This window comes from Ctenopharyngodon idella, chromosome 22, assembly GCF_019924925.1.
Source record: "Ctenopharyngodon idella isolate HZGC_01 chromosome 22, HZGC01, whole genome shotgun sequence".
Taxonomy (NCBI): domain Eukaryota; kingdom Metazoa; phylum Chordata; class Actinopteri; order Cypriniformes; family Xenocyprididae; genus Ctenopharyngodon; species Ctenopharyngodon idella.
Genome location: NC_067241.1, coordinates 26,457,929 through 26,483,546, shown reverse-complemented (window position 1 = coordinate 26,483,546; position 25,618 = coordinate 26,457,929). Strand labels below are relative to the sequence as shown.

General features: G+C 36.7%; 3 protein-coding genes across 7 annotated transcripts; all 3 read right to left on the bottom strand.

Annotated features, from left to right (window-relative positions):
• Positions 1 to 631: 631 nt before the first annotated feature.
• eef1a2 (eukaryotic translation elongation factor 1 alpha 2) lies at positions 632 to 7,972 on the bottom strand. Its single transcript, XM_051880240.1, has 8 exons — positions 7,738 to 7,972; positions 6,656 to 6,850; positions 4,067 to 4,246; positions 3,553 to 3,849; positions 3,299 to 3,449; positions 2,870 to 3,126; positions 2,538 to 2,772; positions 632 to 1,275 (listed from the first exon to the last, which is right to left on the bottom strand). Exons 2-8 carry the CDS (start codon positions 6,797 to 6,799, stop codon positions 1,148 to 1,150), a joined length of 1,392 nt encoding a protein of 463 aa, XP_051736200.1. The 5' UTR covers positions 6,800 to 6,850; positions 7,738 to 7,972; the 3' UTR covers positions 632 to 1,147.
• Positions 7,973 to 9,226: 1,254 nt separating this feature from the next.
• mrgbp (MRG/MORF4L binding protein) lies at positions 9,227 to 16,870 on the bottom strand. 5 transcript variants are annotated; one of them, XM_051880245.1, is made up of 6 exons: positions 16,664 to 16,870; positions 16,038 to 16,159; positions 15,623 to 15,704; positions 15,452 to 15,526; positions 15,102 to 15,250; positions 9,227 to 10,104 (listed from the first exon to the last, which is right to left on the bottom strand). In XM_051880245.1, exons 1-6 carry the CDS (start codon positions 16,797 to 16,799, stop codon positions 10,087 to 10,089), a joined length of 582 nt encoding a protein of 193 aa, XP_051736205.1. In that variant the 5' UTR covers positions 16,800 to 16,870; the 3' UTR covers positions 9,227 to 10,086. The 5 variants fall into 5 exon arrangements, with proteins under 5 accessions (XP_051736205.1, XP_051736202.1, XP_051736206.1 ...); XM_051880242.1 differs by having other exon boundaries at positions 9,227 to 10,100; XM_051880246.1 differs by having other exon boundaries at positions 15,214 to 15,250.
• Positions 16,871 to 19,767: 2,897 nt separating this feature from the next.
• Positions 19,768 to 25,482, bottom strand: sac3d1 (SAC3 domain containing 1). Its single transcript, XM_051880727.1, has 4 exons — positions 25,357 to 25,482; positions 23,773 to 24,145; positions 23,415 to 23,691; positions 19,768 to 20,350 (listed from the first exon to the last, which is right to left on the bottom strand). The coding sequence occupies exons 1-4, from the start codon at positions 25,380 to 25,382 to the stop codon at positions 19,887 to 19,889; spliced, it is 1,140 nt and encodes a 379-aa protein (XP_051736687.1). The 5' UTR covers positions 25,383 to 25,482; the 3' UTR covers positions 19,768 to 19,886.
• Between the last annotated feature and the right edge of the window lie 136 nt (positions 25,483 to 25,618).

Below are 25,618 nucleotides of genomic sequence, written 5' to 3'. Positions count from 1 at the left end.
CCATAAATTTAAGCTTTGCATTCTGTTTTGCGAATCGCGATCTGGTCACACGATTATCAGAGAATTTAACAATATTCCACTAGCCTAGTTATTCCACTGATCATGGAATCTCTGTTTCTTTTCCCAAATCTTCAATCATGCAGGGGATTATAACATTTCTTCCTTTCGTTCGCTTTTAGGCCTATTATAGGCTATTCGCATTCTTTACTGTGGTAAAGTAGAAAAAACACTGTAGGACAGAAACATTTTTGCTTGCACGTCAGTTTCTATTTAACACAGTTTGTGCTTGTTATTAGACTTTATAAGGCGTGTCAAGTTTATTTGTATAGCGCGTTTCACACACGCTAGTAATTTTTACTTTCGCTTTTTTTTTTTTTTTTTTGGGCCTTTTACATTCTCCTTCCACTGTTTCCGCTGTAGTTACACCCAGAGGACACAGTAAACATCAGTAAAATCTTAACTCAAGGCTCTTTGTTGCAGACAGCAACCAGATCTGTCTGTCTCTTCCATATCCCTCTTATTCATTAAACAACCAAGTGAACTAATAATAATTTGAAACAAAAGAAAAACTAACATCTGATTCAATTTTTCTTCTCCTCAGAGACAATAAAAACACATTTAATTTATAAACTCATGTACTTGGGCAACATTTTATTTATTCGTCACAGGTTTCAGCTGCAAGGGTCTGAAAGGAGACAAATGGTGCTTTGGATCAATTAGCTTCTTATCAATGCTCAGTTATAAATTATACAAAACTTCAGCAGTTTATTTCCTTTGGACATCATAATCATTGTTATACTGGTCAAAGTGTAGTTTTCCACTGATTTCTTTACACCACACACGCACACAAACACACGCTCACACATTACTCGGCAATACCAGCTACATTCATTTAACAGATGCCGTGCATATATCCAGACAGACATCCATGCAACTTGTGTACGGGTCTGTTATTAAAAGTGAATATACAGTGCAACCAGTCAAAATGTGATCATGTCAGTCTTTCATTATTTCCTTCAGTCGATCAAATGTTGGTTCAAGCATATATTTCAAGCACACAGGGGGAAAAGACTGAGCATGCCCAGATGAGGGGGGCATGTAAGCTGGGGCGAGGCCTGAGGTGACAACGTAATTTGGAGATTCAGATTCATTTGCCAGATTTTTGAGCTTTCTGGGCCGATTTAGTCACTTTTCCACTGCCGCCGATCTTCTTCTCCACGCTTTTTATGACACCGACTGCAACAGTCTGTCTCATATCTCTGACAGCAAAACGTCCTAGAACAACACAAAAACACATCTTTTTTTATGAAAATTGCTTGATGAAAGGCCTAGTGTCTTTTGTGAGTGGTGTGTGTGTGTGTGTGTGTGTGTGTGTGTGCACGCTGACTAAAGACTTCAATCCAATCACAGCCATCTATCAGGATTGTGCCTTATAGAAACAAGATTTGCTTGGTGAAAACTAATTTTAATGGAGATTTTAGGGGAAAAAATAATGAGAACAAGATGCAGTAAAAATGATATGTCACAGCAGGTCAAAAGTGATGCGAGGCGGTATAATGAAACAGGCCTAATAACCATTTTCAGTGGAATTGCAGTATCAGAGGAAATGTAATCCAGAGAGAGAGAAACACGAACATCATGAACTCATGTTTTCAAGAGGAAGATGAGGAGGCTCACATCACTGATGAGTCAGACCTTTAACCTGACAACAATTACAGTGAATCTCATTAATCATGAGACTGAGTGACCAACGGTAATGTAAGCCTGAGACGCCAATTCCAAATAAGTATGACAAACCTAAATACAGGTTGCTTGGTTCTTGTAATTTGAGAAGAACAAAAATGAATCATCATGTGTTTTTCTAAAGCCTCAGATATAGAAATTGTTTTAAAGGGCATGAAAAAAAACCCTCTAAAAATATCAGTGAACTAATTAGCAGAGCCTTACACAAGGTTTATTATATCTCCTCTTGATTATGTGTAGGCTTCACATACAAATTGCTACAGCCATTTTAAGTGATTATGTTTTGGATATTAAAATAATTTCTCCTATCCCTGTTACATGCCTCTGTTAAGTTAATTTCCATGAATATTTTTCATCCCATCTATCTTACCATGATTAAAATAAAGCAGCCCCCAAAAATATATTCATATTGTTAGAAATGCTGAAAAATAACAAAAATAAGCAAAACAAAACTAAAGACAGCTAAACAAAACAAAAAAAGAAAGCAAAGTGAAACAAATAAAAAAAAGCTACAGAAAACAAAAGAAAGCAAAACATCAAATAAAAGAAAAACTAAAGACAGCTTAAGAAAACAAAAAGAAAGCAAAAAAAAGATAAACAAAACATAAAAGAAAGCAAAACAAAAACAAATCAAAACATCAAAGAAAAGAAAAGCAAAACAAATTTAAAAAGATAAACAAAACATAAAAGAAAGCAAAACAAAAGCAAAGCAAAACATCAAAGAAAACAAAACAAAAGCAAATCACACTGTGATTCATAAGTATTTAATGTAAGGTTAGGAACCGGACACATACCCAGTGGAGGATACTGAGAGAAGCTCTCCACACACATTGGTTTTCCTGGGATCATGTCTACAATGGCGGCATCTCCAGACTTCAGGCTTTTGGGGTTGTCTTCCAGCTTCTTGCCTGAACGGCGATCAATCTTCTCCTTAAGCTCAGCAAACTTACAGGCAATGTGAGCGGTGTGACAGTCTATGACAGGAGAGTAACCTGCACTGATCTGACCTGGGTGATTCAAAATGATGACCTGATAAAAAAGAGAAAAAGAGAGAGAACAAAAATCTAAACAATCTAAACATCTAAAAAAATCTAAACAAACAAGTTGACAAAGAGTGTTGTCCCACCTGTGCTGTAAACCCTGATGCTTCCTGGGGCGGGTCTGACTTACTGTCCCCACACACGTTACCTCTCCGTATGTCTTTTACAGACACGTTCTTCACGTTAAAGCCCACATTGTCTCCCGGCAGAGCTTCGGTCAGAGACTCGTGATGCATTTCCACCGACTTCACCTCTGTAGTGATGTTGACTGGGGCAAAGGTCACCACCATACTTGGCCGCAGGATACCCGTCTCCACCCTGCCCACCGGGACGGTCCCTATACCTGAGGAGAAAAGACATCTCTGAATAAGCATGTTCTGAAAAACACAGTGGTGTAGCGAGCCATAAAAGCTTTCTAAAAAGAAAGCTCTTCTATAACCACAAGCTGATCAAGCTGAAAAATGACATCACCCTATAAAATGTGGTTTTGCATGATTTGAGTGGGTTAATCCCACCTCCAATCTTGTAGACGTCTTGTAGAGGTAGACGTAAGGGTTTGTCAGTGGGACGTGATGGAGGCATGATAGTATCGAGAGCTTCCAGTAGAGTAACGCCACTGGCATGCTGCTCCTTCCTGTCCAGCTTCCAGCCTTTAAACCACGGCATCTGCACAGCACAAATGAGATGATTTTATTAATCAAATCACTAGCATTCTGCCAAGTGCCGTACGGTATGAGGTCTTTGTAGAACACACGCCAAGAAGACTCACATTAGAAGATGATTCCAGCATGTTGTCACCATGCCAACCTGAAATTGGGACGAAGGGTACGGCGGCTGGGCTATAACCGATCTTTTTGATGTAGGCACTGACTTCTTTAACAATCTCATCATAGCGTTTCTCACTGTAGGACGGCTCAGTGGAGTCCATCTTGTTAACAGCTACAATCAACTGCTTGACGCCCAGCGTGTAGGCCAGCAGGGCATGTTCCCTCGTTTGCCCATTTTTAGAGATGCCCGCCTCAAATTCACCCACTCCAGCTGCCACAATTAGAACAGCACAATCAGCCTGGGAGAGAAAGGATGAGAGCAACAATAAACTTTTGCATGGGTCACTCAATCTACAGGCATAGTTCACCTACAAATGAAAATTCCAATCCAAAACAATGTGCCATTATACTTATGTAGGAGAGAGAATTTTGAAGAATTTATGCTTTAGGTAGGCATGTTCTCACAAGCATCACTATTCTTGTACATTCTTTTAATTGAGTCAGAACTGTCACTACCTGAGACGTCCCAGTGATCATGTTCTTGATGAAGTCTCTGTGTCCTGGAGCGTCTATTATAGTTATGTAGTACTTGGTGGTCTCAAACTTCCAGAGTGAGATGTCTATGGTAATTCCCCTCTCCCTCTCAGCCTTCAGCTTGTCCAGAACCCAGGCGTACTTAAAGGAACCTTTTCCCATCTGCCAAAAGAAAAATATGTGAGGGTAAAGGGGGAAAATGCCTTCACTGTGTCTCCTCACAACTTCACAATTCTGGCTAGAGTAATAAATAAACACCCCTTACACATCTGAATGGTTGCAGGCAAGTTCTTATGAACAGGAAATGATATGAAACATGAAGCTTATTCAGTATCTCTTACAGGGTTTTTTTTTTTTCCAGTGCCTGGCCTACTGGAAATCCGGTAACTTGATTTTCCTCTGAAGTGCTCATTGTAGCACTATAAAAACTCACTGGGAACTTCACATGTTCATGTTCTACACTTGTTCTAAACCCCGCTTTTAACCCCAATTAGAGAAACGTTTCACTCTTGTAACTTGTGAACCCTGAGCTGTTAATTGGAATGTTTTAAGTTCAAATCCTGCAAATGTTTATAAATTATGCCTCAATATTGTGCCCTCAAGCTTGACACTTGCTCCAGAGATCTATCCCAATAATAAATATGTAATAATTTTCACAACGGAAGGTTGTAAGTTTAAATCCCATAAGGGTCCATATACTATGCCTCCAGCTGACATTCATTGTAATAAGTCTCCATACGCTATGCCTCAACATTGTGCCATTCAATAATTCACCTACTCCAGCTGACTGTCCTTGTAATAAGTCACTTAACAAATTTCACAACAGTAGGTTGTACGTTTAAATCCCATAAGGGTCCATATGCTATGCCTCAACATTGTGCCATTCAGTTAATCACTTATCCCAGTTGACGTTCATTGTAACAAGTCTCTTAACAATTTTCACAACAGTAGTTGTAGGTTTAAATCCCATAAGGGTCCATATGCTATGCCTCCAGCTGACATTCATTGTAATAAGTCTCTTAACAGTTTTCACAACAGAAGGTTGTAGGTTTAAATCCCATAAGGGTTCATATGCTATGCTCCCAGCTAACATTCATTGTAATAAGTCCCTTAACAGTTTTCACAACAGAAGGTTGTAGGTTTAAATCCCATAAGGGTCCATACGCTATGCCTCAACATTGTGCCATTCAGTAATTCACCTACTCCAGCTGACTGTCCTTGTAATAAGTCTCTTAACAGTTTTCACAACAGTAGGTTGTAGGTTTAAATCCCATAAGGGTTCATACGCTATGCCTCCAGCTAACATTCATTGTAATAAGTCCCTTAACAGTTTTCGCAACAGAAGGTTGTAGGTTTAAATCCCATAAGGGTCCATACACTATGCCTCAACATTGTGCCATTCAGTAATTCACCTACTCCAGCTGACTGTCCTTGTAATAAGTCTCTTAACAATTTTCACAACAGTAGGTTGTAGGTTTAAATCCCATAAGGGTCCATATGCTATGCCTCCAGCTGACATTCATTGTAATAAGTCTCAGTTTTCACATTTGGAATGTTTTAAATTCAAATCCCAGAATGGTCTATACCTTGTGCCCCTGAGCAAGGCACTTGCTCCAGACAACTCTCACTCTTAAAAATTGCTTAACAGTTTTCACAACAATCAAACACAGTCCTGCTCTGAAAAGGAAGCTTGTATGTCAGGGATGGGCAATTTTGGTCCTGGAGGGCCACTGTTTTGCAATGTTTAGTGCCATCCCTAATCACACACTCCTGCCGGTAATTTTAAAGCAATTCTGAAGATACAGGTTAGAATTTTCAGGTGTGTTTGATTAGGAATGGATCCTTCCAGGACCAGAGTTGCCCATCCTTGTTGTACTGTAGGTAAAAATCCCTGCTGAGAGTGATGATGTTCAGTCAAGTTTACTAAAGCACCTAATCTTTAGTAATCCTATAACACAGATCCAACTGGCTTCTTTGTGCACACAGTGTTTTACCCCCTACATTTTGCTGTATGAGGAATAAGTTACCCTCAAAGACAGAGGTGAGTCTTGTACTTTACTCAGGCCTCATTCTCACAGTCTAGTGTGTCAAGTAGACTGAAGTGCAGGACCTGACTAATAGTTCTGTTAGCTCCAGAAATCCATTTATCGTTTCCTTTTATCTCCAATGGCATTTTCCAAGGAGTAAATGTCTTAATGTAATTTCACAGCAAGTCTCCCTTTGCTCTGAGCGGAGATGAAGGCGTAGACTTATGCACTATGAGAGTCTTATCTAGTCTTACCTATGAGAGATAATTATCCTACACTGTAAGTGGGTTGGAATTACCCATCATTCAGCACAGTCCACAATTCTCACAACGCATTAGGAAATTGCTATGCCAATGAGTTCGCTTAAATTTTAGTGAAAGGTGTAACTGAACTCCCAGTTTTCCCTTGATCAATGTTTATCTCTTTACCAACTAAAAATTATGCAGAATCTGGCTTCAAACTCATCATACTCTCAGCAATTTGACTCCACTTGAACACCAAAGTTGAATTTCTATGAAAAACTCTCAAGACCCTGTTCACCTACCTCAGCAGCCTCTTTTTCAAACTTCTCAATGGTTCTTTTATCAATTCCTCCACATTTATAGATGAGATGGCCAGTGGTGGTGGACTTCCCAGAATCAACATGGCCAATGACCACAATGTTGATATGGATCTTCTCTTTCCCCATGATGACACAGGGCAGGAAGTAAGGATGGGAACGGATGGAGCTTTCTTCTGTCTACAGCCGTGGAAAGTGAGGCAAAGAACATTTGTACACATAGACACAAACATGTACTTTCATCCTGGAACACAATTCAGTATTAGACAGCCTTCAGAGCACAGCAAAGCATAGACATTCAAGGTAATTTCTGACCAACATAAAAAGGGAAATAAACATATCAGATACAAATACAATACATATATAGAATTATAAAATATATAAAATATTATTTGAAATGTCTTAACAGTTGTCATAACCAATACATACGACCGATGACTTAATCTCATTTAACAGTTTATGAAGAGATAACCTTGCAAAATTACAATCTCAAAACATTTTTTTTTTCAGACAAAAGAATCCTAAAATACTATTTCCTAGCATTTTCAAAACTCTTTTCATACAAGTTTACATGGCTCTTGCATCATCTGTAAGATATATATATATATATATATATATGGACCTACCCTTGGTTCTCAATATATATTTGCGTCTACATCAATTATTGTTTGTAGCCTTTTCGAAGTCCATCAATTGATTGTCAAAGCAGGGTGTAACAATCATACCTCCATTGTGGGAAATAACTCAAAATGTGCAGAATACACACATAACTTTCAGTTTTTTTGTCAAAAACAGAGGGTAGCTTCACTGCTTAGGACAAACCAGGGACTCATGCGCAACCATCACAAAAGACTACAAACAGTCTTTGATGCTGAAAGAAATGACATAAAATTAAGATGCAAAGGTATGTGAACTTTTGAACAGAATGTGTAAATTGTTATTAATTTGTCTTATGCCAAATAGCTTCATCAGGTAAGTACTAAATAAAAACACAGAACAGAAAAAAGCTGTCATCCGTTATGAGTATAGATAGTCTTATCAGCAGAAGGATGTTTGTGGCCTCTTACCTGCAGTTGACAGACGGACCCTGTTCTCTCCTCAGCAAACAGACACTCTGTGCTCCTGCAAAGGTGGCGGCACAGGCACAGTCCAAGTCTGTGTGCGTAATGAACTCACCCCACTTTGATACAGCAATGCGGCACTCAAAAAGGGGGGAGGCTGGTTGTGAGGGACTGCAGTGAGACAGCTGCAACAGCAGCAGAAACGAGCTGAGAGGAAGAGTAGGAGAGATGAAGGAGGAACACACTGGAATAGAGCAGTGTTCAGTGACTCAGCATGTTATCCTGAATTATCTCCTGCTGGAAAAGAATCGGATTGGTTCTCTGTGTGGGTCTGAATGTGCATTTGAAATATGACACCTGTCAATACAAACTAGTAATATAATTTTGTTCGTATTAACAATGTTTATTACCAGGTTATTCTAGAGGGAACACAGTTTAAATGATCTCAACATGATTAGTTAGAAAAAAAAACATCTTAAATTTTATATTTATCATAAGGGTCTGATCAGTTTCATAGTCTGTTAAGACTTTCTGAAGCTGATCATTTCATACTAAACCTCATTCATCAATAAATTATATTCTTATTCTCATTTTGTACAGATACTTTAATACAATGTGCATTTTGGTCATCTGAAAAAACAAGAAGATAATGGTAACACTTTACAATAAGATTCATTAGTTAACAAGAACTAATAGTGAACTGCAATTATACAACATTTATTAATCTTTGTTAATATTTATTTAAACATTTACTAATACATTATTAAAATCTTGTTAACATTAGATAATGCACTGTGAACTAACATGAACAATGAACAACTGTATTTTCATTAACAAACGTTAGCGAAGATTAGTAAATACAGTAACAAATGTATTGCTCATGGTTAGTTCATGTTACAGTAAATACATTAATTAATTATTTAACTAATGAACCTTATTGTGTAAAGTGTTACCGAGATAACAGTAGAAAACATTTTGACTAGGTCTCTGCGCACTCCGACATCATTTTGTCACTTATAAAGACCATGATCATTCATAAATCATTCTAATATGATGATTTGATGCTCAAAAAACATTTATTATGTTGAAAACAGTTGCGTTGCTTAATTTTTGTGGATATTTTTCAGGATTCTATGATGAATAAAACAGCATTTATTTTTTAATAGAAGTCTGTTGTAATGTAATACTCTTCACTGTCATTTTTTAATTAATTGAATGTGTCCTTGTTGAATAAAAATAATAATTTCATTAAAAAGTAAGAATGTTGACAGAGGAAAAGGGAAGCCAGTGTTCCTTGAAGCACCACCTCTAAATAACTTTAAAATAATCTCCTGTGGCATCATAACTTAAAATATTTCTTCTATATGGCATCAGGGTGAAAAATCATTTTTTTCATATTTACTATTATAGACCAGAAAATGATCAAAAGGGTTCCTGAAATATTAAATATTGTTCACTGTCAGATTGGGAATTAAGAAATCAAATCAGACCAACATTGTTCACAATAATGTTTTTTAATCAGGGACATACACCTGATGTGCTTAACACACATTCGGTCAAATAATTCAATCAAGCATGTCTCAGAAACAGTGTAAATATCCATCACTATTTCCTAAGCATTTGATCAATGACCGTCTAACAGGCTAACAGAATCAACTTACTTCATACAGTTAATAACAGACGTCTAGCTCAACTTATTTGCTGTGCAATTCCTAATAAATCACACAACAAACTAGTTGATTCTCAGGTCCATCTCAAAAACATTGGCTCGGACAAAAATAAAATAAAGCTACCACTTAAAATTCCCAGAAATGTTTTTCCTTTTTAAAAAAGTCACTGTTTTGTTTCCAAACTAGGCAGAGGAAAGCTTATTAGTTAAACATACTTTCCCCCATCAGTCTAGTCTGATCCTACACAACCACCAAAGACTTTCCTTCCTCAATATTTCTGCTGTCTCTGTCTGTGAACAGCTCAGAACGCTTAAAGCACAGGAACGCCTCGCAGTGAACCCCTGGACTGCAGATAACGCACACGAACATCACACAACCCCTGCACGTCATTTCACTTTCACATTGGCTCAAGTGCGACCAATATTAGCTACGCCTTTCTTAGTCAGTTCTTTTCAAACATCTGATGTCCCAAGTCCTCCTGCTGCAAACTGCGGCTACGTCCTGCGGCGCTTGGCTCCACCAGGACTGGAGGGGTTGCTGGAGTTCATCACCTTCTCCACGGCTCGGCTCCTCTTCCTCTTTTCCCCGGCTGATTCTTTTGACCCGCTGCCCGTCTCACCGGAGCCCCCCCTCTCGGCCCGCTCTCTCTCTTTCTCGCGCCCGCTGCCCGACCTCTCTGACATCTTCACGGAGGAATTGCTGCCTGACGAAGGGAGAAGGAAACAAGAAAAAAGAGTGGGATAAGGGAACACAAAGAACAAAGTATTAATATTATAAAAGAAACAAAAGAAAAGCAAAAAAGGAAACACTTTATTTTAGTGTCCTTGTTACATGTACTTACTGTAGAAATAACAGTAAATTATGTATAATTACATGCAACTACCCTAAACCAAACCCTAATCCTAACCCTATAAGTACATGTAGTGAAGTATTATAACTAAGTACTTAAATGTGTAATTACAATGTAATAAGGACACCTTTCTATCATAATTAAAAAGTGTTGTGTGTAATTCCTGCACCACTACACTACACTAAATGAAGTCTGAAATTAGTTTAACCAATAGTAAATGTTAGTGGCAGAACAACCTGTTTATCCGAACAATGGTAGACGGAGAGGGAAAATTGTGCAGAAAACAAGCATTAATTTTACAATACAGTTTGGTGATGCTAGTGGCACAGAAATGACACACTTCACCTTCATGTCCATAATATTGGCATTTATAGTTTGGAAAATCAGTTCTCTAATCTAAAAACCATGAATGTTAATAGAAGGCCACATTTGGATTGGAGGATAAAAGCGTTCAGAGAAAGGTCAACCACAATTACATAACCAGCTTTACATAATGTGTTTTGACATGACAGCACAATTTGCCTTCTTTAGAATTCAAGTATTTTTTCCCCTGAAGCATCTGAAACCCAAGCTCCAAGAATGTGCTGACTTTCTAAATATAATAATCTCTTCAAGAAAATAAACTTTTGAAAGTGGGAGTCTTGATATTATGATTAAATTCATTAACCACAAATAATTTTGTGATTGCAGAAGTTTGAAGAGCTATATGTTTTTGGGTAAAAAGCTTAGTTATTGAGGGGGTAAAAAAAAAAAAAAAAAAAAAAAAAAAAAAAAAAAAAATCAGAATTCATCTTGATTTAATGTGCTTTAATTAAACTGATTTTATTTATTAATTTAATGTTTATGGTGCTTGATGATCAAGGGTCTGCTTTGCCTTGCCCAGCTGGTTGAGAACCATTGACTGAAAGGATTAGTTCACCCAAAAATGAAAATTCTGTCATTAACTACTCACCCACCCTCATGTCGTTCCAAACCCGTAAGACCTTCGTTCATCTTCGGAACACAAAGTAAGATATTTTTGATGAATTCCGAGAGCTTTCTGATCTCCCTATACACAGCAACGTCATTGCAACTTAATGTTATGAAGCAATGAGAATACTTTTTGTGTGCAAAAACAAAAACAAAAAAAATTATTCAACAATTTCTTCTCTTTCCTTTTTTCCAAAAAGTATTCTTGTTGCTTCATAACATTAAGGTTGAACCACTGTAGTCACATGGACTATATTAACGTGTCTTTACTATCTTTCTGGGCCTTGAAATTGGTTATGACATTTCTGTGTATAGTGAGATCAGAAACCTCTCGGATTTCATCAAAAATATCTTGATTTGTGTTTTGAAGATGAACGAAGGTCTTGTGTAGAACGACATGAGGGTGAGTAATTAATGACAGAAATTTCATTTTTGAGTGAACTAACCCTTTAAGGTGAGCAACAAGAAATGCTACCAAGTATTATTTTCACCATTTTCCATGTGAAATATAAGTTTAAGCCTTTGCTCATAATGAGTTCACCAATATTTCAAAATATATCTATGAAAGAGCAGGGACTAGACTGGCGCTCAGTTCCAAACCCCTCGTTTTAGCCAAATTCTAAGACAGCATTGTGAAAAATGCAATGAGCTCTGTGGAGAAAAAAAAAAAAATCCTAGACTGTGGACTAAGTGAGAGAAATGGTAATAGTTTTACTCCCATTCAGTATTTTACCCAATATTTGTATGTACTCTGTTTACTGTTGCGTTCACGGCGTGTCATAATTATTGTAATTACTAGATGACAACACGAGACTTTCTATTCCGAGCTGTTCATTTCCTCGGACTCTGAATTATGCATTTCTATGGCTATTAACACCAAAATGAATCTTGTAATTTGAGTAATCATTAACAGTCATTATGCAAATGCCTTATTAATAAACTTATAGTTTATTTAGAATTACATTAGAAAGTTATTCAACTCCGTGGTAGCTACAAACTACTGTGTGTTTTTTTTTTTTTTTTTTTTTCTTTTTTTATCAGATTATTCTTGCATCAGTATGATTATCGGTAGTCAATTATAGAAATTATTAAACAGAAATGTTTAAAAAAAAACCCTACTTAACTATTTTACTGCTGGAATCACTGTCATTTTGAGTGTTTTCACATGATGCTGTAGTGGTCAGGTGGTTGAAGTCGGAGTAATCAGAAAAGTCCTCTATGAGGATGTGAACATAAGTCAGAATCTTGTAATTACAATAATTCAAACATGGCGTGAACAAACCTTATGCTTATTATGTTGCTTAGCAACATGCTAACGCAACAGTTTTGCATGTTATTTGTATGTCGTTGCCTATGTAGAGGGTTCCAAATCTGTCCCTTAGAAATTTAGTCATGTGTTCTTAAGAATATTTTTTTCTGAAGCAAATGAAACTCAAGCTCCAAGAATGTGCCGACTTCTTAAATATAATAATCTCATCAAGAAAATAAACTTTTGACATAAAAAATAATCACAATCTCATAATTACGATAATTCTGACAATTCCAACATGGTGCGAACACACATTATGCTTATTAGCTTACTGTGTTGTTAGCTTAGCAACATGCTAACACAACACTACTGAAATTGAGTTTTGTGTGAGTTTTAAATGTGCTATTTGCATGCTGCTGCCAATGTAGAGGGTTCCAAATCAGTCATTTATTAAGTTAGTATGCTGTCTACGTAGGCAATAAGTATGGTGCAAAACACCAGGTTTTGGAACAGAACTTATATCTCTGATGCTTTTAAAGCCTAGAATTATATGGATCCTATAAGCCTATAGAATTATATTTAATAACCACATTTTACTGTCTGCTTCAACAACTATTTTCAAATTGAAGGTCGAAACCATGTGTATTATTTCTTCAACCTTGCTACTGGAAATTTTTGAAAAACTGGTGAACTAGAGCTGCACGATTCTGGTTAAATTGAAAAACACAATTTTTTTTTTTTTTTTTTTTTAAAAACAGAACACGATTCTGAACAGACAACTGAACAAAATAACATGTAATTTACTAAGGTTCTGACAAAATGTTAATTTCTGCAGTCTATTTAAAAGGTTTAATCTGAATTAATTATTTTAAAAATCGATTTGAATGAATGATTCAATGACTCATAAATACTTCACTTGTTTCATTACTAGGGCTGGGTATTGACACAAATTCCAAAATTCGATTCGATTCACAAGCTTGCAATTCGATTCGATTTCTATTAAATTCGATTCGATTCAATATCGATTATTTTGGATATATATAAGGAACAGTAAATGGCAAATTTTCTCAAGGAAAAAAAAGTCTCAACTAATGCTGTAAACTATACATTAAAAATTAATTGTATACAAACACTTAAATTAGTGGAAGTTATCCTTAAATCAGTAAAAGTTTTTATAATAATAAAGTTAAATTACTAACTTTACAATTATGTAATTATATTTCTAGTCCAATTCGTTTTTTGAAATACATTATTTAAATGGTGGCTGTTATAAAAACTTGACAGATTTATTTAAACATGCATTAAATATTGAAGATCATTATAAATTATAACGAATGTGTAATATGGTGCATATATTTAGCAAAATGCTATTCTCTAGAGTTCTGTTTTATAGCTGACTAATGAGTTATGGTCACTGAATATGGTTTTTCTGAGGTAAATGTGACGTTACGTGACATTGCCTTACAAGCTGTTTTATTGACGTCTTTCGCGCTTGAATCACTGATTGAGCTATTCCGTGAGACAGGATACGGATTTCGGTAAGTTGTACTGTATCTTTCAACATACCTTTGGATGTTCATTCATGTTTATTTTGTGCTGTAACTGGTATTAAAGCGGAGGAGATGATCAGTTCACGCGCGCTTCGCGTTGCCGCCTCTCTTGATCTGAGGCTACAGCCATCTGTTATGCCACATTAAACAGTGCCAAAACGGTTATTTTTTTTGAATTTCGTAATAAAATGGAAAGAATTTGAAATCTGAGACTTTGTTTCATATCAAAAGTAACAAAGCACAAAGCTTATTGACATTTACTGGATGGGAAGAGCGCTACAATGTTCTATACATTCATCAACTGAAAATAGACTAGACTACTCGATTCTTGGGATTTAAGAATCGATATCGGTTCGTAAAAATGAGAATCGATTAAAATCGAGAAATCGATATTTTTTACCCAGCCCTATTCATTACCGGATGAATCAGCGTTTTTGAACGAATTTCTTGAATTAATGATTCAATGACAAATACCTTTTTTTAACAGTCACTTGACACCCCCTAGTGGCGTAACGATGTAATCAATACAATCATTAATCATGCCAAGTTACTTTCATTAGATTTGCTCTATTTTGATCGCTACCGTAGACATCAGTGTTTATATTCCAAAATATAAACTTCTATCCCAGCTTTTCTGTGATATGAAAATTTGTAACAGAAATAACGAAACTGTGTGGTTGAAAAGACTTTGTGACGCTGTTTCTTACCTACACATGACAACTGCTCTCTCTGGCTCAGCAACACAGATTTGAATGTTACAGTGCGATTGTCAAAGGTTTAACAGACACAGGCGAATCGTTCTCACTTAGGAATGAGATCGCGTGGGTGTTTGAATCAAGATAGATATCTTTTCACAATTAATCGTGCAGCTCTATGGTGAAACTTTCTGCAAGTTATTTCATTATCATATATAGCAACTGTTTTTCAACAAACCTGTCAAAGCAAACCCTTAACATGCCATGCTTCATGCTCCCCCATACACACAGAGAATAACATCAAGCTAGGTGCACAGAACACATAAAAAAAGACAAAAGAGAAAGAGAAAGAAGGACAGCGAAAGAAAGACGAAGAGAAAGACGCACATGGTCAGAGGTCTCTGAAGGCTGTCTACAGAGGCCTCTGGTAATGAGCTGGTCTGTACTGAGCTCAAGCTGGAGTTTTGGAACAGAGCGAAACGTTTTCTTCTGTCCATACCTCGCAAAATCCTGGCCAGCCATACTGGGACCCAGACCTTTGAAAATGAGACACAAATGACCAGTGTGAGCCACGCTGAGCTTCACGCCAACGGGAGAACGATCCAGAAAAAAAAAAGTGATGCAATGACGCAGGTTTTAATAGACGTCTTACGTCAAAAAGAAAGAGAGAGAGAAGGAAAGGAAAAAGAAAGGGGTGAGTAGATGAGAGAAATAAAGAGAGTGAAGGAGGAGAGAACCTTCTTCATGGGTTGCAGGCGGGTCGCTCTCTTCTTTGAACTCCTCCTTCACGTCATCTTCTGATCCCACTTTAACTGCGCAAAAAAGACAAAAAAAAAGTTTTTAACGATCAGTAAAACCAAACAGATCAACTGTGGATGATCTCAACACAGAAACTAAGAGCAGCTCACCTTCTTTGACATCCTGTATGATCTCTTCAGGCAGCACAAAGCTCTTTTCTGAGTTTGGAAACGGGAGTATTTCTGATTCATGCTGCAGCAACAAAATGTAATTTACTGATTAGCTTTGAGTAGTATTGTAGTAGTAAACGTTATTTAGTCCCATTGGAAATTGCAGCAAAATAAAAAAATATATATAAAAAATTGTTTCAGTTAACTATAATAACCCTGGGTCCTTCACAATATTAGGATCAGAAAGTCAGAAAAACCCTACAATTTTAATTATTTCCAGGTTTTGGAAATAATGTAATATTTATTCCATTTTGAATCCCAGATTTGGACTTTTGGATATCACATATAATATATCAAATTATATTATGATGTCCATTGCATGCAATGAATGAATCTCATAAAATAGTTGTCTTACCAGCGCTTGCATGTCATACATGGTGCTCAGGTGATCCCAGATGACTTTAGACGACACCTGTCTGCCGATGTTCTGACTGAACTTATCCCGAATACAGATCATGTGGAAATGACGATTCACTCCTGAAGATATGAAACGGTTTCACAAGAGACACTCTCCTTACAGCACAGAAAACACCTTTGTATTGATGTAGATTAGCCTAGCCATTATGCTATCATGCTAGTTAGCAGCCGCGCTAACGTTTGCTAACATGTCAACAGATGTAAGCTAGTCTACTGCCTCCGTAAACACAATATTATTAATTTTATAAAATAGTCCAACTCAGTAATACTCTAAAACATTAAAGCCGTCGTACATGTAATCGTTATATTAAAATGGTCTTAAACAATTAGCGACTGGACTGGATAAAGCTAAAGATCACTAAAACGCTTAGATTAACTCTAAAATGCTTTATCAGTATTTTAAAATCTGCCTGGTGTTATGAAATAAATGCATTATTGATTTTAGATCTTTAAAATGCGAAAAGGAGCACATAGTCCTTATTTGTTACATTGTTTCACGTGTGAAGTCTATACACGGAGATCAGGCCTTTTAGTCACATCACTCAAAAGATGAATTCATCTTACCTACGGGTTTATGACCCAGCATGGCGTGAAAAAGACACACTTCCACTTCTTGACTCCATACTATCGATTCCTCGGCGGTACAGATACCGGTTTCTGCTTGTTTTTCGTCGGATGGCACAGTCTCAGCTTCCCCCATGTTTCTGCGCTGACACACTCACAGATGAGATGTTCCCTCACTTGCTGCAGCCCTATCATCACAATGATCACATAATAACACGGATTAATATAGACTTATTGTGTGCTTTCATTAAATGTCGACCTACTTGGAATATATATGTGTGTGTATGTGTGTGTGTGTGTATATATATATATATATATATATATACACACACACAGAGAATTTATTTAATGCAATAATAAATATATTTTATTGTTTATAGTTATAATATAAACAAAATACATTGCATAATTTCAATGTTTGCACTATATGTATATATATATATATATTCGATTCGATATATATATATATATATACTTTGTCGATTATTTATTTTGAGAAATACTATCCAGTATTACATATCCGTGAGTGGCAAAAGTATGTGAAGCTCTAGGATTAGCAGTTAATTTGAAGGTGAATTTAGGCTTCACCTGTTCTTAAAGGGTTAGTTCACCCAAAAATAATAATGCCATTAATTACTCACCCTCATGTCGTTCCACACCCGTAAGACCTTCATTCATCTTCGGAACACAAATTAAGATATTTTTGATTAAATCCGATGGCTCAGTGAGGCCTGCATTCACAGCAATGACATTTTCTCTCTCAAGATCCATAAAGCTACTAAAAACATATTTAAAATAGTTCATACGAGTTCAGTAGTTCTATCTTAATATTATAAAGCAAAGAGAATATTTTTGTGCGCCAAAAAAACAAAATAACGACTTTTCAACAATATAGTGATGGGCCTATTTCAGAACACCGCTTCGGAGCTTTGCGAATCGAATCAGTGACTTGGAGCACCAAAGTCACGTGATTTCAGCAGTTTAGCCGTTTGATAGGAGATCCAAATCACTGATTCGATTCGTAAAGCTCCGAAGCAGTGTTTTGAAATCGGCCCATCAGTATATTGTTGAAAAGTCGTTATTTTGTTTTTTGGCGCAGAAAAAGTATTCTCGTCGCTTTATAATATTAAGGTAGAACTACTGAACTCGCATGAACTGTTTTAAATATGTTTTTAGTAGCTTTATGGATCTTGAGAGAGGAAATGTCATTGCTGTGAATGCAGGCCTCACTGAGCCATCAGATTTAATCAAAAATATCTTAATTTGTGTTCTGAAGATGAATGAAGGCCTTACAGGTGTAGAACGACATGAGGGTGAGTAATAAATTACATTTTTTCATTTTTGTGTGAACTAACCCTTTAAATGTTTTCAATCAATGGGTTGACAATCAGGAGTCAGTTTGTGCTGTTTTGTTTAAAGAACAGGGATCTAGCAAAGTCTGAACTTCACAACATGTGTTTGGAGTGTTGGAGATTTCAAATGAGATTTCTGAGGACCTCAGAAAAATAATTGTTCATCAGACTGGAAAAGGTTATAAAACCATCTCTAAAAATTTGGACTCCACAAATCTAGTCAGACAGATTGTGTACAAATGGAGGAAATTCAAGACAATTGCTAACCTCCCCAGGAGTGGTCGACCAACAAAGATCACTCCAAAAGCAAGAAATGTAATAGTCTGCGAGGTCACAAAGGATCTTCTAATGGATCTTCAGGGTAACTTCTAAGCAACTGAAGGCCTCTCTCACGTTAGCTGATGTTAATGTTAATGAGTCCACCATCAGGAGAACACTGAACAACCATGGTGTGCATGGCAGAGTTGCAAGGAGAAAGCCACTTCTTTCCAAAAAGAACATTGCTGTCCATCTGCATTTTGCTAAAGATAATGTGGATAAGCCAGATGGCTATTGGAAAAAATGTTTTGTGGATGGATGAGACAAAAATAGAACTGTTTGGTTTAAATGAGAAGCATTATGTTTGGAGAAAGAAAAACACTGCCTCATGGTTTGGGCCTGTTTTGTTGCATCTGGCCCAGGACAAAATGCCATCATTGATGGAAAAATGAATTCTGAATTATAACAGCGAATTCTAAAGGAAAATGTCAGGACATCTGTCTGTGAACTGAATCTCAAGAGACAGTGGGTCATGCAGCAAGACAACGAGCCCAAGCACACAAGTCGTTCTACCAAAGAATGGTTAAAGAAGAACAAAGTTCATGTTTTGGAATGGCCAAGTCAAAGTCCAGACCTTAATCCAATTGAAATGTTGTGGAAGGACTCGATTTTTCTCAATAAATAATTGACAAAGTATATATTTTTGTCTCATTTGTTTAATTGGGTTCTCTTTGTCTACTTTTAGGACTTTTGTGAACATTTGATGGTGTTTTGGGTCATATTTTTGCAGAAATATAGAAATTTCTAAAGGGTTAGCAACTGAATGGCACTCTTTTTTCTTACAGGGATTTGTTATGAATTGTTTTTAATATTGTTCATTTTTATTTCTTTGCAATATTTAAAATTTTAGATCAGAATGGCACTCTTTTGCTTACAGGGGTTTGTTATGAATTGTTATTAAAGTTATTATTTTTCTGTCATTCATTTAATACATGGATTATCATGAAGCAATAGATAATTGGACAATATTTGCTTATTTTGAGATTGGCCAATTAACAGTATCTAGCGAAATAATGGCTTTTCAAAAAAAAAAAAGTTAAGGAATTTATAGTATATACTGTGTAAAAAAAAAGTTTAATTTTATTAATAAGTGTTAAACCTATGAATTAACACAATCATAGCCAATCAGAACATATTTGATATGTTTAATATGTGGTGCAGTGTTTGAACCAATGGGATTTCACGGTGGGCGGGACAACTCTGCACAACAACTCAGAAACAGAAACCAAGCGATTCACAAAATTTAATTTTGCTTGTCGCATTTGTTAACAAGAATTTACATTTAAGTGATTCTTTTATTGCTTCATTGTGTCACTACTGGTTAAGAAACAGTGTTAGCCTACAGTATATCACTGATATATGGCTAATTATTAGCCATCGGCCACCCTTCTGTTCTTAATAATGGCATTGGCCACTGAAAAACCCAAACACTAATTTATATATGTAAAATACAAAAACTTTATTGAAACCAGTTTAGAAGAGGGAAATGGCTCTGAAATGTTCATTATTAAAAGATCACAAACATGACATGACAGCACTTTAATGCAGTGGTTTCAGGCACAGCCATGAATTTCACTGCCAGCAGAAGAGTTCCACTGCTTGTCCTCCACTGGCTCATGCGTACGTCTGCACTGCAGATCTCCAGACGGAGCTTCAGTGAAGGAGCTCTTAGAGAAGTTCACCCACTCTCCGCTGACGTTTACACCGTACTCCTGGCACAGCTCAGCCGCCAGCGGGTCTTTCAGAAAGAGGAGGCGTGCCAGTCTCTGGAGAGGGTAGCGGCAGTTGCGGCTGTTGTGTCCGTGGCTGTAGAGCAGGAGCAGGTCTCTCCTGCAGGGCAGCAGGTGTCGGTGGACGGCACAGACCTGGATGAAGTCCAGTCTCTGGGTTAGACGGAGCAGCCGAACTGGGTTGCGCTCCGTATGTGCCCTGCTCACGGCCAGAGCGAGTTGAACAGCTGGAGAGCTGCGTATTCTCTCAGGAAGCTCAAGAACATGTTGAATGGCATGAGTTGAACCTGAAAGTATGAAAAAAAGATATGAAAGATAATCTGTTCTCTATTACTCCTCCGTTTTTATGATATTTACACTTGAGAGCAACAAAGTCAAATATGGTAATGTAATAATAGTGGAATGTGTGTGGAAATATTAACATAAGAGAAAAAATACTAGTGCCAGTGTTATTTTAGTATTATTTACTATTATTGTTATATATTTTGAATTGGCTTTTATTTTTTATATTTTCACTTTTAATTTTAGTTTAATTTTTAGTAATTTATGTGCGTTTGTTATTTTTTACAAATATTTCTAAATAGTTTTTAATTTATTAATATATTTTTTATTTCAGTTTTAGTTGTATTTCGTTTAGTAATATATTAGTAAGACACACCTTAAAATTAAAATTTATTTCAGTTAGTTGCCAAGGCAACATGTCTAAGTTTTTATATCTAATATTTATATTTTATTTTATTTGTGCTTTATTTCAGTTAACAAAATGTTTTTTTAAGTAGTTTTAGTTAATTAACGATAACAATAAGCCCAATCCCATTCAAAACTATTATTTTGCTGCACGCCATTATTCATTATTCAGAAAAAAAGGTGAAATATTCTGGATATTTGAATGTAGTGAACCCATTTTCAACATTTTCTAACAGTACCTGTAAAAGTATTTCCAGCATATGAAGGCAAATCTCACTACTACCATGAGATGACTCGCTGGCACAACTTACCCTGATGCATCTGACACAACTTACGCCACAACTACCATTTTGGGGAAAATGTTTATTATAATAATTTGTAGCCAATCCTTGACTAAATAATTTACATGATTTTTTACATTAGCAGTTCACCAAACCCGCATAAACTTGCATGGACAGGTCAAATTAATTTTATGTCATGAATAAAATTTACTTTGACATACAAAAAACGAGTTTTTTAGCATTAAATTCTCAATTATTCTCATGTACATCTCACAGGCTGCTGTATATGATGGCCCCTAAAAATCTAAATATATGGTCCCACGATAAAAAAATATTACATTTTCTAGATTTAAGGGGCACAGTTTACCTGACACATCCTTCGCCATTCTCGTATAATATACAAGATAAAACATTTTATTCATACCGTTGAACACTATATACAAAATTATTTAAAATGGAGCAAAAAGCTTGACAATGGCTTGAGTCTGTCTGCTGGACGTGACAAAGCAGCCACTGCAGTACTAGAGTACTAGAACGGGGCTTCAGTTTACTGTCAGGGATTTTGTCATGTGTTTTATAATGGGTTCTATTGTTTTTTTGTCGTGTTGCGCCACTCGCGTTCGGTGTAGACACTGTATCTTTTTTTTTTTTAATTGGAAAGAAATCTGATTGTTGAATAGTGTTCACATGATTGCTAAATAAAGTGATTGAATTGATGCGTCACAAAATTTAAATCAGATTTGATCTTTTGACATGCCCACTGCATGAACATACAGAGTTTCCCATGTTTGCACATACTAGCCATACTCCTACTATTGCTTCTTTTCTTTGTTCTAAAAAGCAGACTTAATATTTATCTATTTGGGGTCCTAATTAGGAGACGAAGAGCACATGAAGCTTTGTGCTGTGCTGCTTATTTATCAAGCAGTAAAAATGTCTGAAGCAAGGACTGGTGGGACAACATTGTCCTGCACCACTTCACAGATGATGAGTGGAGGGAGAATTTTAGATTAATGACACTACAGTCATTTATAACACTACATTCAATAACAACAACAGCTCGTTCTGTGCGCATAAGTCATTACATTTACATTTCCTACCGAACGGATTAGAAAAGGTTTAAAGGGGACCTGTAATGCCCCTTTCACAAGATGTAATATAAGTCTCTGGTGTCCCCAGAACGTGTCTGTGAAGTTTCAGCTCGAAATACCCCACAGATCATTTATTACAGCTTGTCAAATTCGCCCCTATTTGGGTGTAAGCAAAAAGACGCTTTTTTTGTGTGTGTCCCTTTAAATGCAAATGAGCTGCTGCTCCTGGCCGACTTTCCAGAAGAGGGTGGAGCTTTAACGGTTGCTCGACAACAACAAAGCTGGAGAATCTCATGCAGCCAAAATGACGATTGTCAGTAACGGTGTTCAAACATTGTTCAAACCGGAGTTGGACACTGATGGAGAGGTTCAGGAAGAAGTTACAACTTTTAGAATTGACCCTCATGTGAAGAAGTCCAGCATAAAATGACGGCATGGTAACAACACTCTACTACAACAACTCTTCCTCTTCTCTAAAGCAGCCCAACATGGCTTCACCCCCTTTGTTGCGTGTTCTCGGGGGCGGGGTTTATGTAAATTTTAGGGTTAGTGATGTCAGTAACCCGGGAAGAAGCTCATTGTAGTCCCTACCAGCCGTTTGTTGTAGTCTTTAAAAAATGATTTTTGTAAAAGAAAATATCTCCGTTTGCATTGAACTTTGAGCGTTGTAACTTTGCAGATGTTGTTTATGCTCAAACAGCAACATTACACACTAACTAAAGTTAAAAAAGTGAAATCATTATCAAGGACCCCTTTAAACCACCCCTTACAATCTGAATGAAATTTAAATCGGATTTGGCCAATTTATTTTGATTGACGTAGTTACATCTGACTTTTTTATTCTGACTGGGCTACTAGTCCAATGTAAACGCAGCTATTGTGACCATTAAAAAAGCATGTTCTATGTAGTATGAATGTAATTTGAAAGTACTACATCTGCTATATTGTTACTGTCACGTGACCTATCAGCATCAGTTGCGTTGCTCTTCACAGCCATTCATAAATCCTCTCCCGTGGCCTCATGGGACAGTAAAGTGTCCATCGAATGCGTACTTCAGAATCTCACTGGAAGTAGTAAGTAATCCAGGTACTTTTAGCCTACAGTTTTATGAATACTATGGACATAACATTTTTTCTGAGAGTTTTTCGCATACTATATAGTAGGGAAGTATTCGATTTTGGACACAGCGGCAGTAAAAACTGTAAACATTCACTACAGTACACGCACTACAGTGAATAAGTATACTAATACTAACCAGCTCTGAGAGCTCTAGCAGCTTCCACTCACTCACCCAAATTATAGAGCAAACTCAAGGCCTGGAACTCCTCTTGATGCGGGTGTTTCCCATCTCTGTAGCTCTCCAGCAACCAGCTCAAGCTTTCCTGCAGGTGCGTGTCATTGATACGTGGGTCAAAATATTGAAGTGGCTGTCCGCAGAGTCTGTAGGAGGCGTAGAGAAGGAAACGCACGCTTTTCTCCAGCACAGCCACACAGTCCGGCCCCGACACACGCTGGATAATCATGTCCTGCCGAACGCTACGCAGACGGTCAAACACAAAACTGTACACCTGTGGATCAGAACGTAAACAAGACAGGCTTGAAATGGCCATCATATTACAGATAAAGATGACAAAATGCCATTTCCATACCTCCGTCCATGGCTGAAATGCAGAGGATGCTGCAATGTCATCAACTAGGTAACACACAGTCTTTAAAAGCACAGATGGAGGTCGAAGGTCACTGGCTCTCGTGGAGTCTTTCCCCGCGGCAGGTCGCGAGTACTCTTTGACGGCACGTGACACATCAGCACGCGGCAAGCGATCCCGCTCTGTGCCGGCCAACATCTCAAACCTGTGCAGTCGATTCTGCGCCTCCCGCTGGCGTAATTCATAGTCAGGGCACATAGTCATACAGGTGCCACGGGGCACCGAGTCTTCAGCATTCTGCTCCACTGCCTGCTCCCTGTTTGGTCGACGCTGCTCCTTATGCCTGTGTCCTCGACCCCTCCTAGACTGATGCCACCTGAACATATATATACATATGTATATATGTGAAATTGTGAAATAATATTTCAATTTAAAGTAACTGTTTACTATTTTAATATATTTTAAAATGTAATTTATTCCTGTGATGGCAAAGCTTATATGTCAGCATCATTACTCAGTCTTCAGTGTCACATGATCCTTCAGAAATCATTCTAATATGATGATTTAATGCTCAAGAAACATTTCCTAATATTAACAGTTGTACTGCTTAATTTTGCTTATTTTGTGGTGATTGTGAGACCTACCATTCTATATATATATATATGAAATTAATACTTTTATTCAGCAAGGATGCATTAAATTGATCAAAAGTGACAGTACAGACATTATAATGTTACAATTTAAAGTCTATTTCAAAAAATGCTGTTCATTTGAACTTTCTATTCATCAAAGAATCATGAAAAATATATATTAATTATTTCCACAAATAATTAACCAGTAAAAACGGTTTTATCATTATTAATTATAAGAACTATTATTAATAATTGAGCACCATACCATTGATTAAAAACTGAGCATCAGATCAGCATATTAGAATGATTTCTGGAGGATCATGTGACACTGAAGACTGGAGTAATGATGCTGAAAATGTGGCATCATGGGAATAAATTACATTTTAAAATATATTAAAATAAATAGTTACTTTAAATTGTAATAATATTTCACAATATTCATGTTTTAGTGTATTTTATTAAAATAAATAAATGCAGCCATTGTGAACATAATAGACCTTTCAAAAACATTAAAATAATCCTTCAAAACTTTTGACTGGTAGTGTACATATATGACAATTACGAATAATTGCAAATAAGTGTTGAAATACGTAAGCTCTGTTAAGTTTGCACAGGTCTGTAAGATGCTCACTGCAACCTTTCTCTGAGCAATTATTGTCTCTTTATTGACAATTATTTATCTCGTTTATGATTCAAAACTGGTTATTTCCAAACCACAACGCCAAAACACATTTTATGCAATTATAACAATCTGTCATGTGCAAGCAGTAACGTGCTAGTTATATGTGCTTTGTACTGTCTGTTGACATTCGCCCTGTCAAAACGAAGACTGTCTGAGGATACTCTTTGAATTAAACGGGTTTCAGTTAAATTTTTAAAGTGGTATTTAAATATAATATGTTCATATCATATCGTCGTGAATTAATCAAAATAAACAAGCTTTCGGAAGACTCACGCGCTACTCATGGCTGTTTTGTTCATTGGTCGTGTTTGTTGATCTCAAATGCTCGGACGTCACTTGCCGTAGAGACAGCTCCGATTGGTCGCCTGTTTTTACGAAACTGGACGTCATATCCGATAAATGCTACGTAATGTGTATTTATGCGTGGAAATGTCATAAATGCCATATTCATGTAATGAAATGGTCTAAAGCTAAGCCAAATTGTTAACATTTTATAAAAGAAATTAAACAGTACTGTACTACTTTACACGATATT

What these genes read in the sequence shown, in the direction of transcription:
- eef1a2 (XM_051880240.1), bottom strand. Translation starts at nt 6,799, where the DNA reads ATGGGGAAAGAGAAGATCCATATCAACATTGTGGTCATTGGCCATGTT. An exon ending in CATCAGGGTTTACAGCACAG is followed by an intron (nt 2,773 to 2,869) that starts GTGGGACAACAC and finishes CTTTTTTATCAG; the next exon opens with GTCATCATTTTGAATCACCC. An exon ending in CTCTCAGTATCCTCCACTGG is followed by an intron (nt 1,276 to 2,537) that starts GTATGTGTCCGG and finishes GTGTTGTTCTAG; the next exon opens with GACGTTTTGCTGTCAGAGAT.
- mrgbp (XM_051880241.1), bottom strand. Translation starts at nt 16,799, where the DNA reads ATGGGGGAAGCTGAGACTGTGCCATCCGACGAAAAACAAGCAGAAACC. An exon ending in TGTATGACATGCAAGCGCTG is followed by an intron (nt 15,705 to 16,037) that starts GTAAGACAACTA and finishes TTGTTGCTGCAG; the next exon opens with CATGAATCAGAAATACTCCC. An exon ending in CATACAGGATGTCAAAGAAG is followed by an intron (nt 15,527 to 15,622) that starts GTGAGCTGCTCT and finishes TTTTTTGCGCAG; the next exon opens with TTAAAGTGGGATCAGAAGAT.
- sac3d1 (XM_051880727.1), bottom strand. Translation starts at nt 25,382, where the DNA reads ATGAACAAAACAGCCATGAGTAGCGC. An exon ending in AAAACAGCCATGAGTAGCGC is followed by an intron (nt 24,146 to 25,356) that starts GTGAGTCTTCCG and finishes ATATATGTTCAG; the next exon opens with GTGGCATCAGTCTAGGAGGG. An exon ending in CATTTCAGCCATGGACGGAG is followed by an intron (nt 23,692 to 23,772) that starts GTATGGAAATGG and finishes TCTGATCCACAG; the next exon opens with GTGTACAGTTTTGTGTTTGA.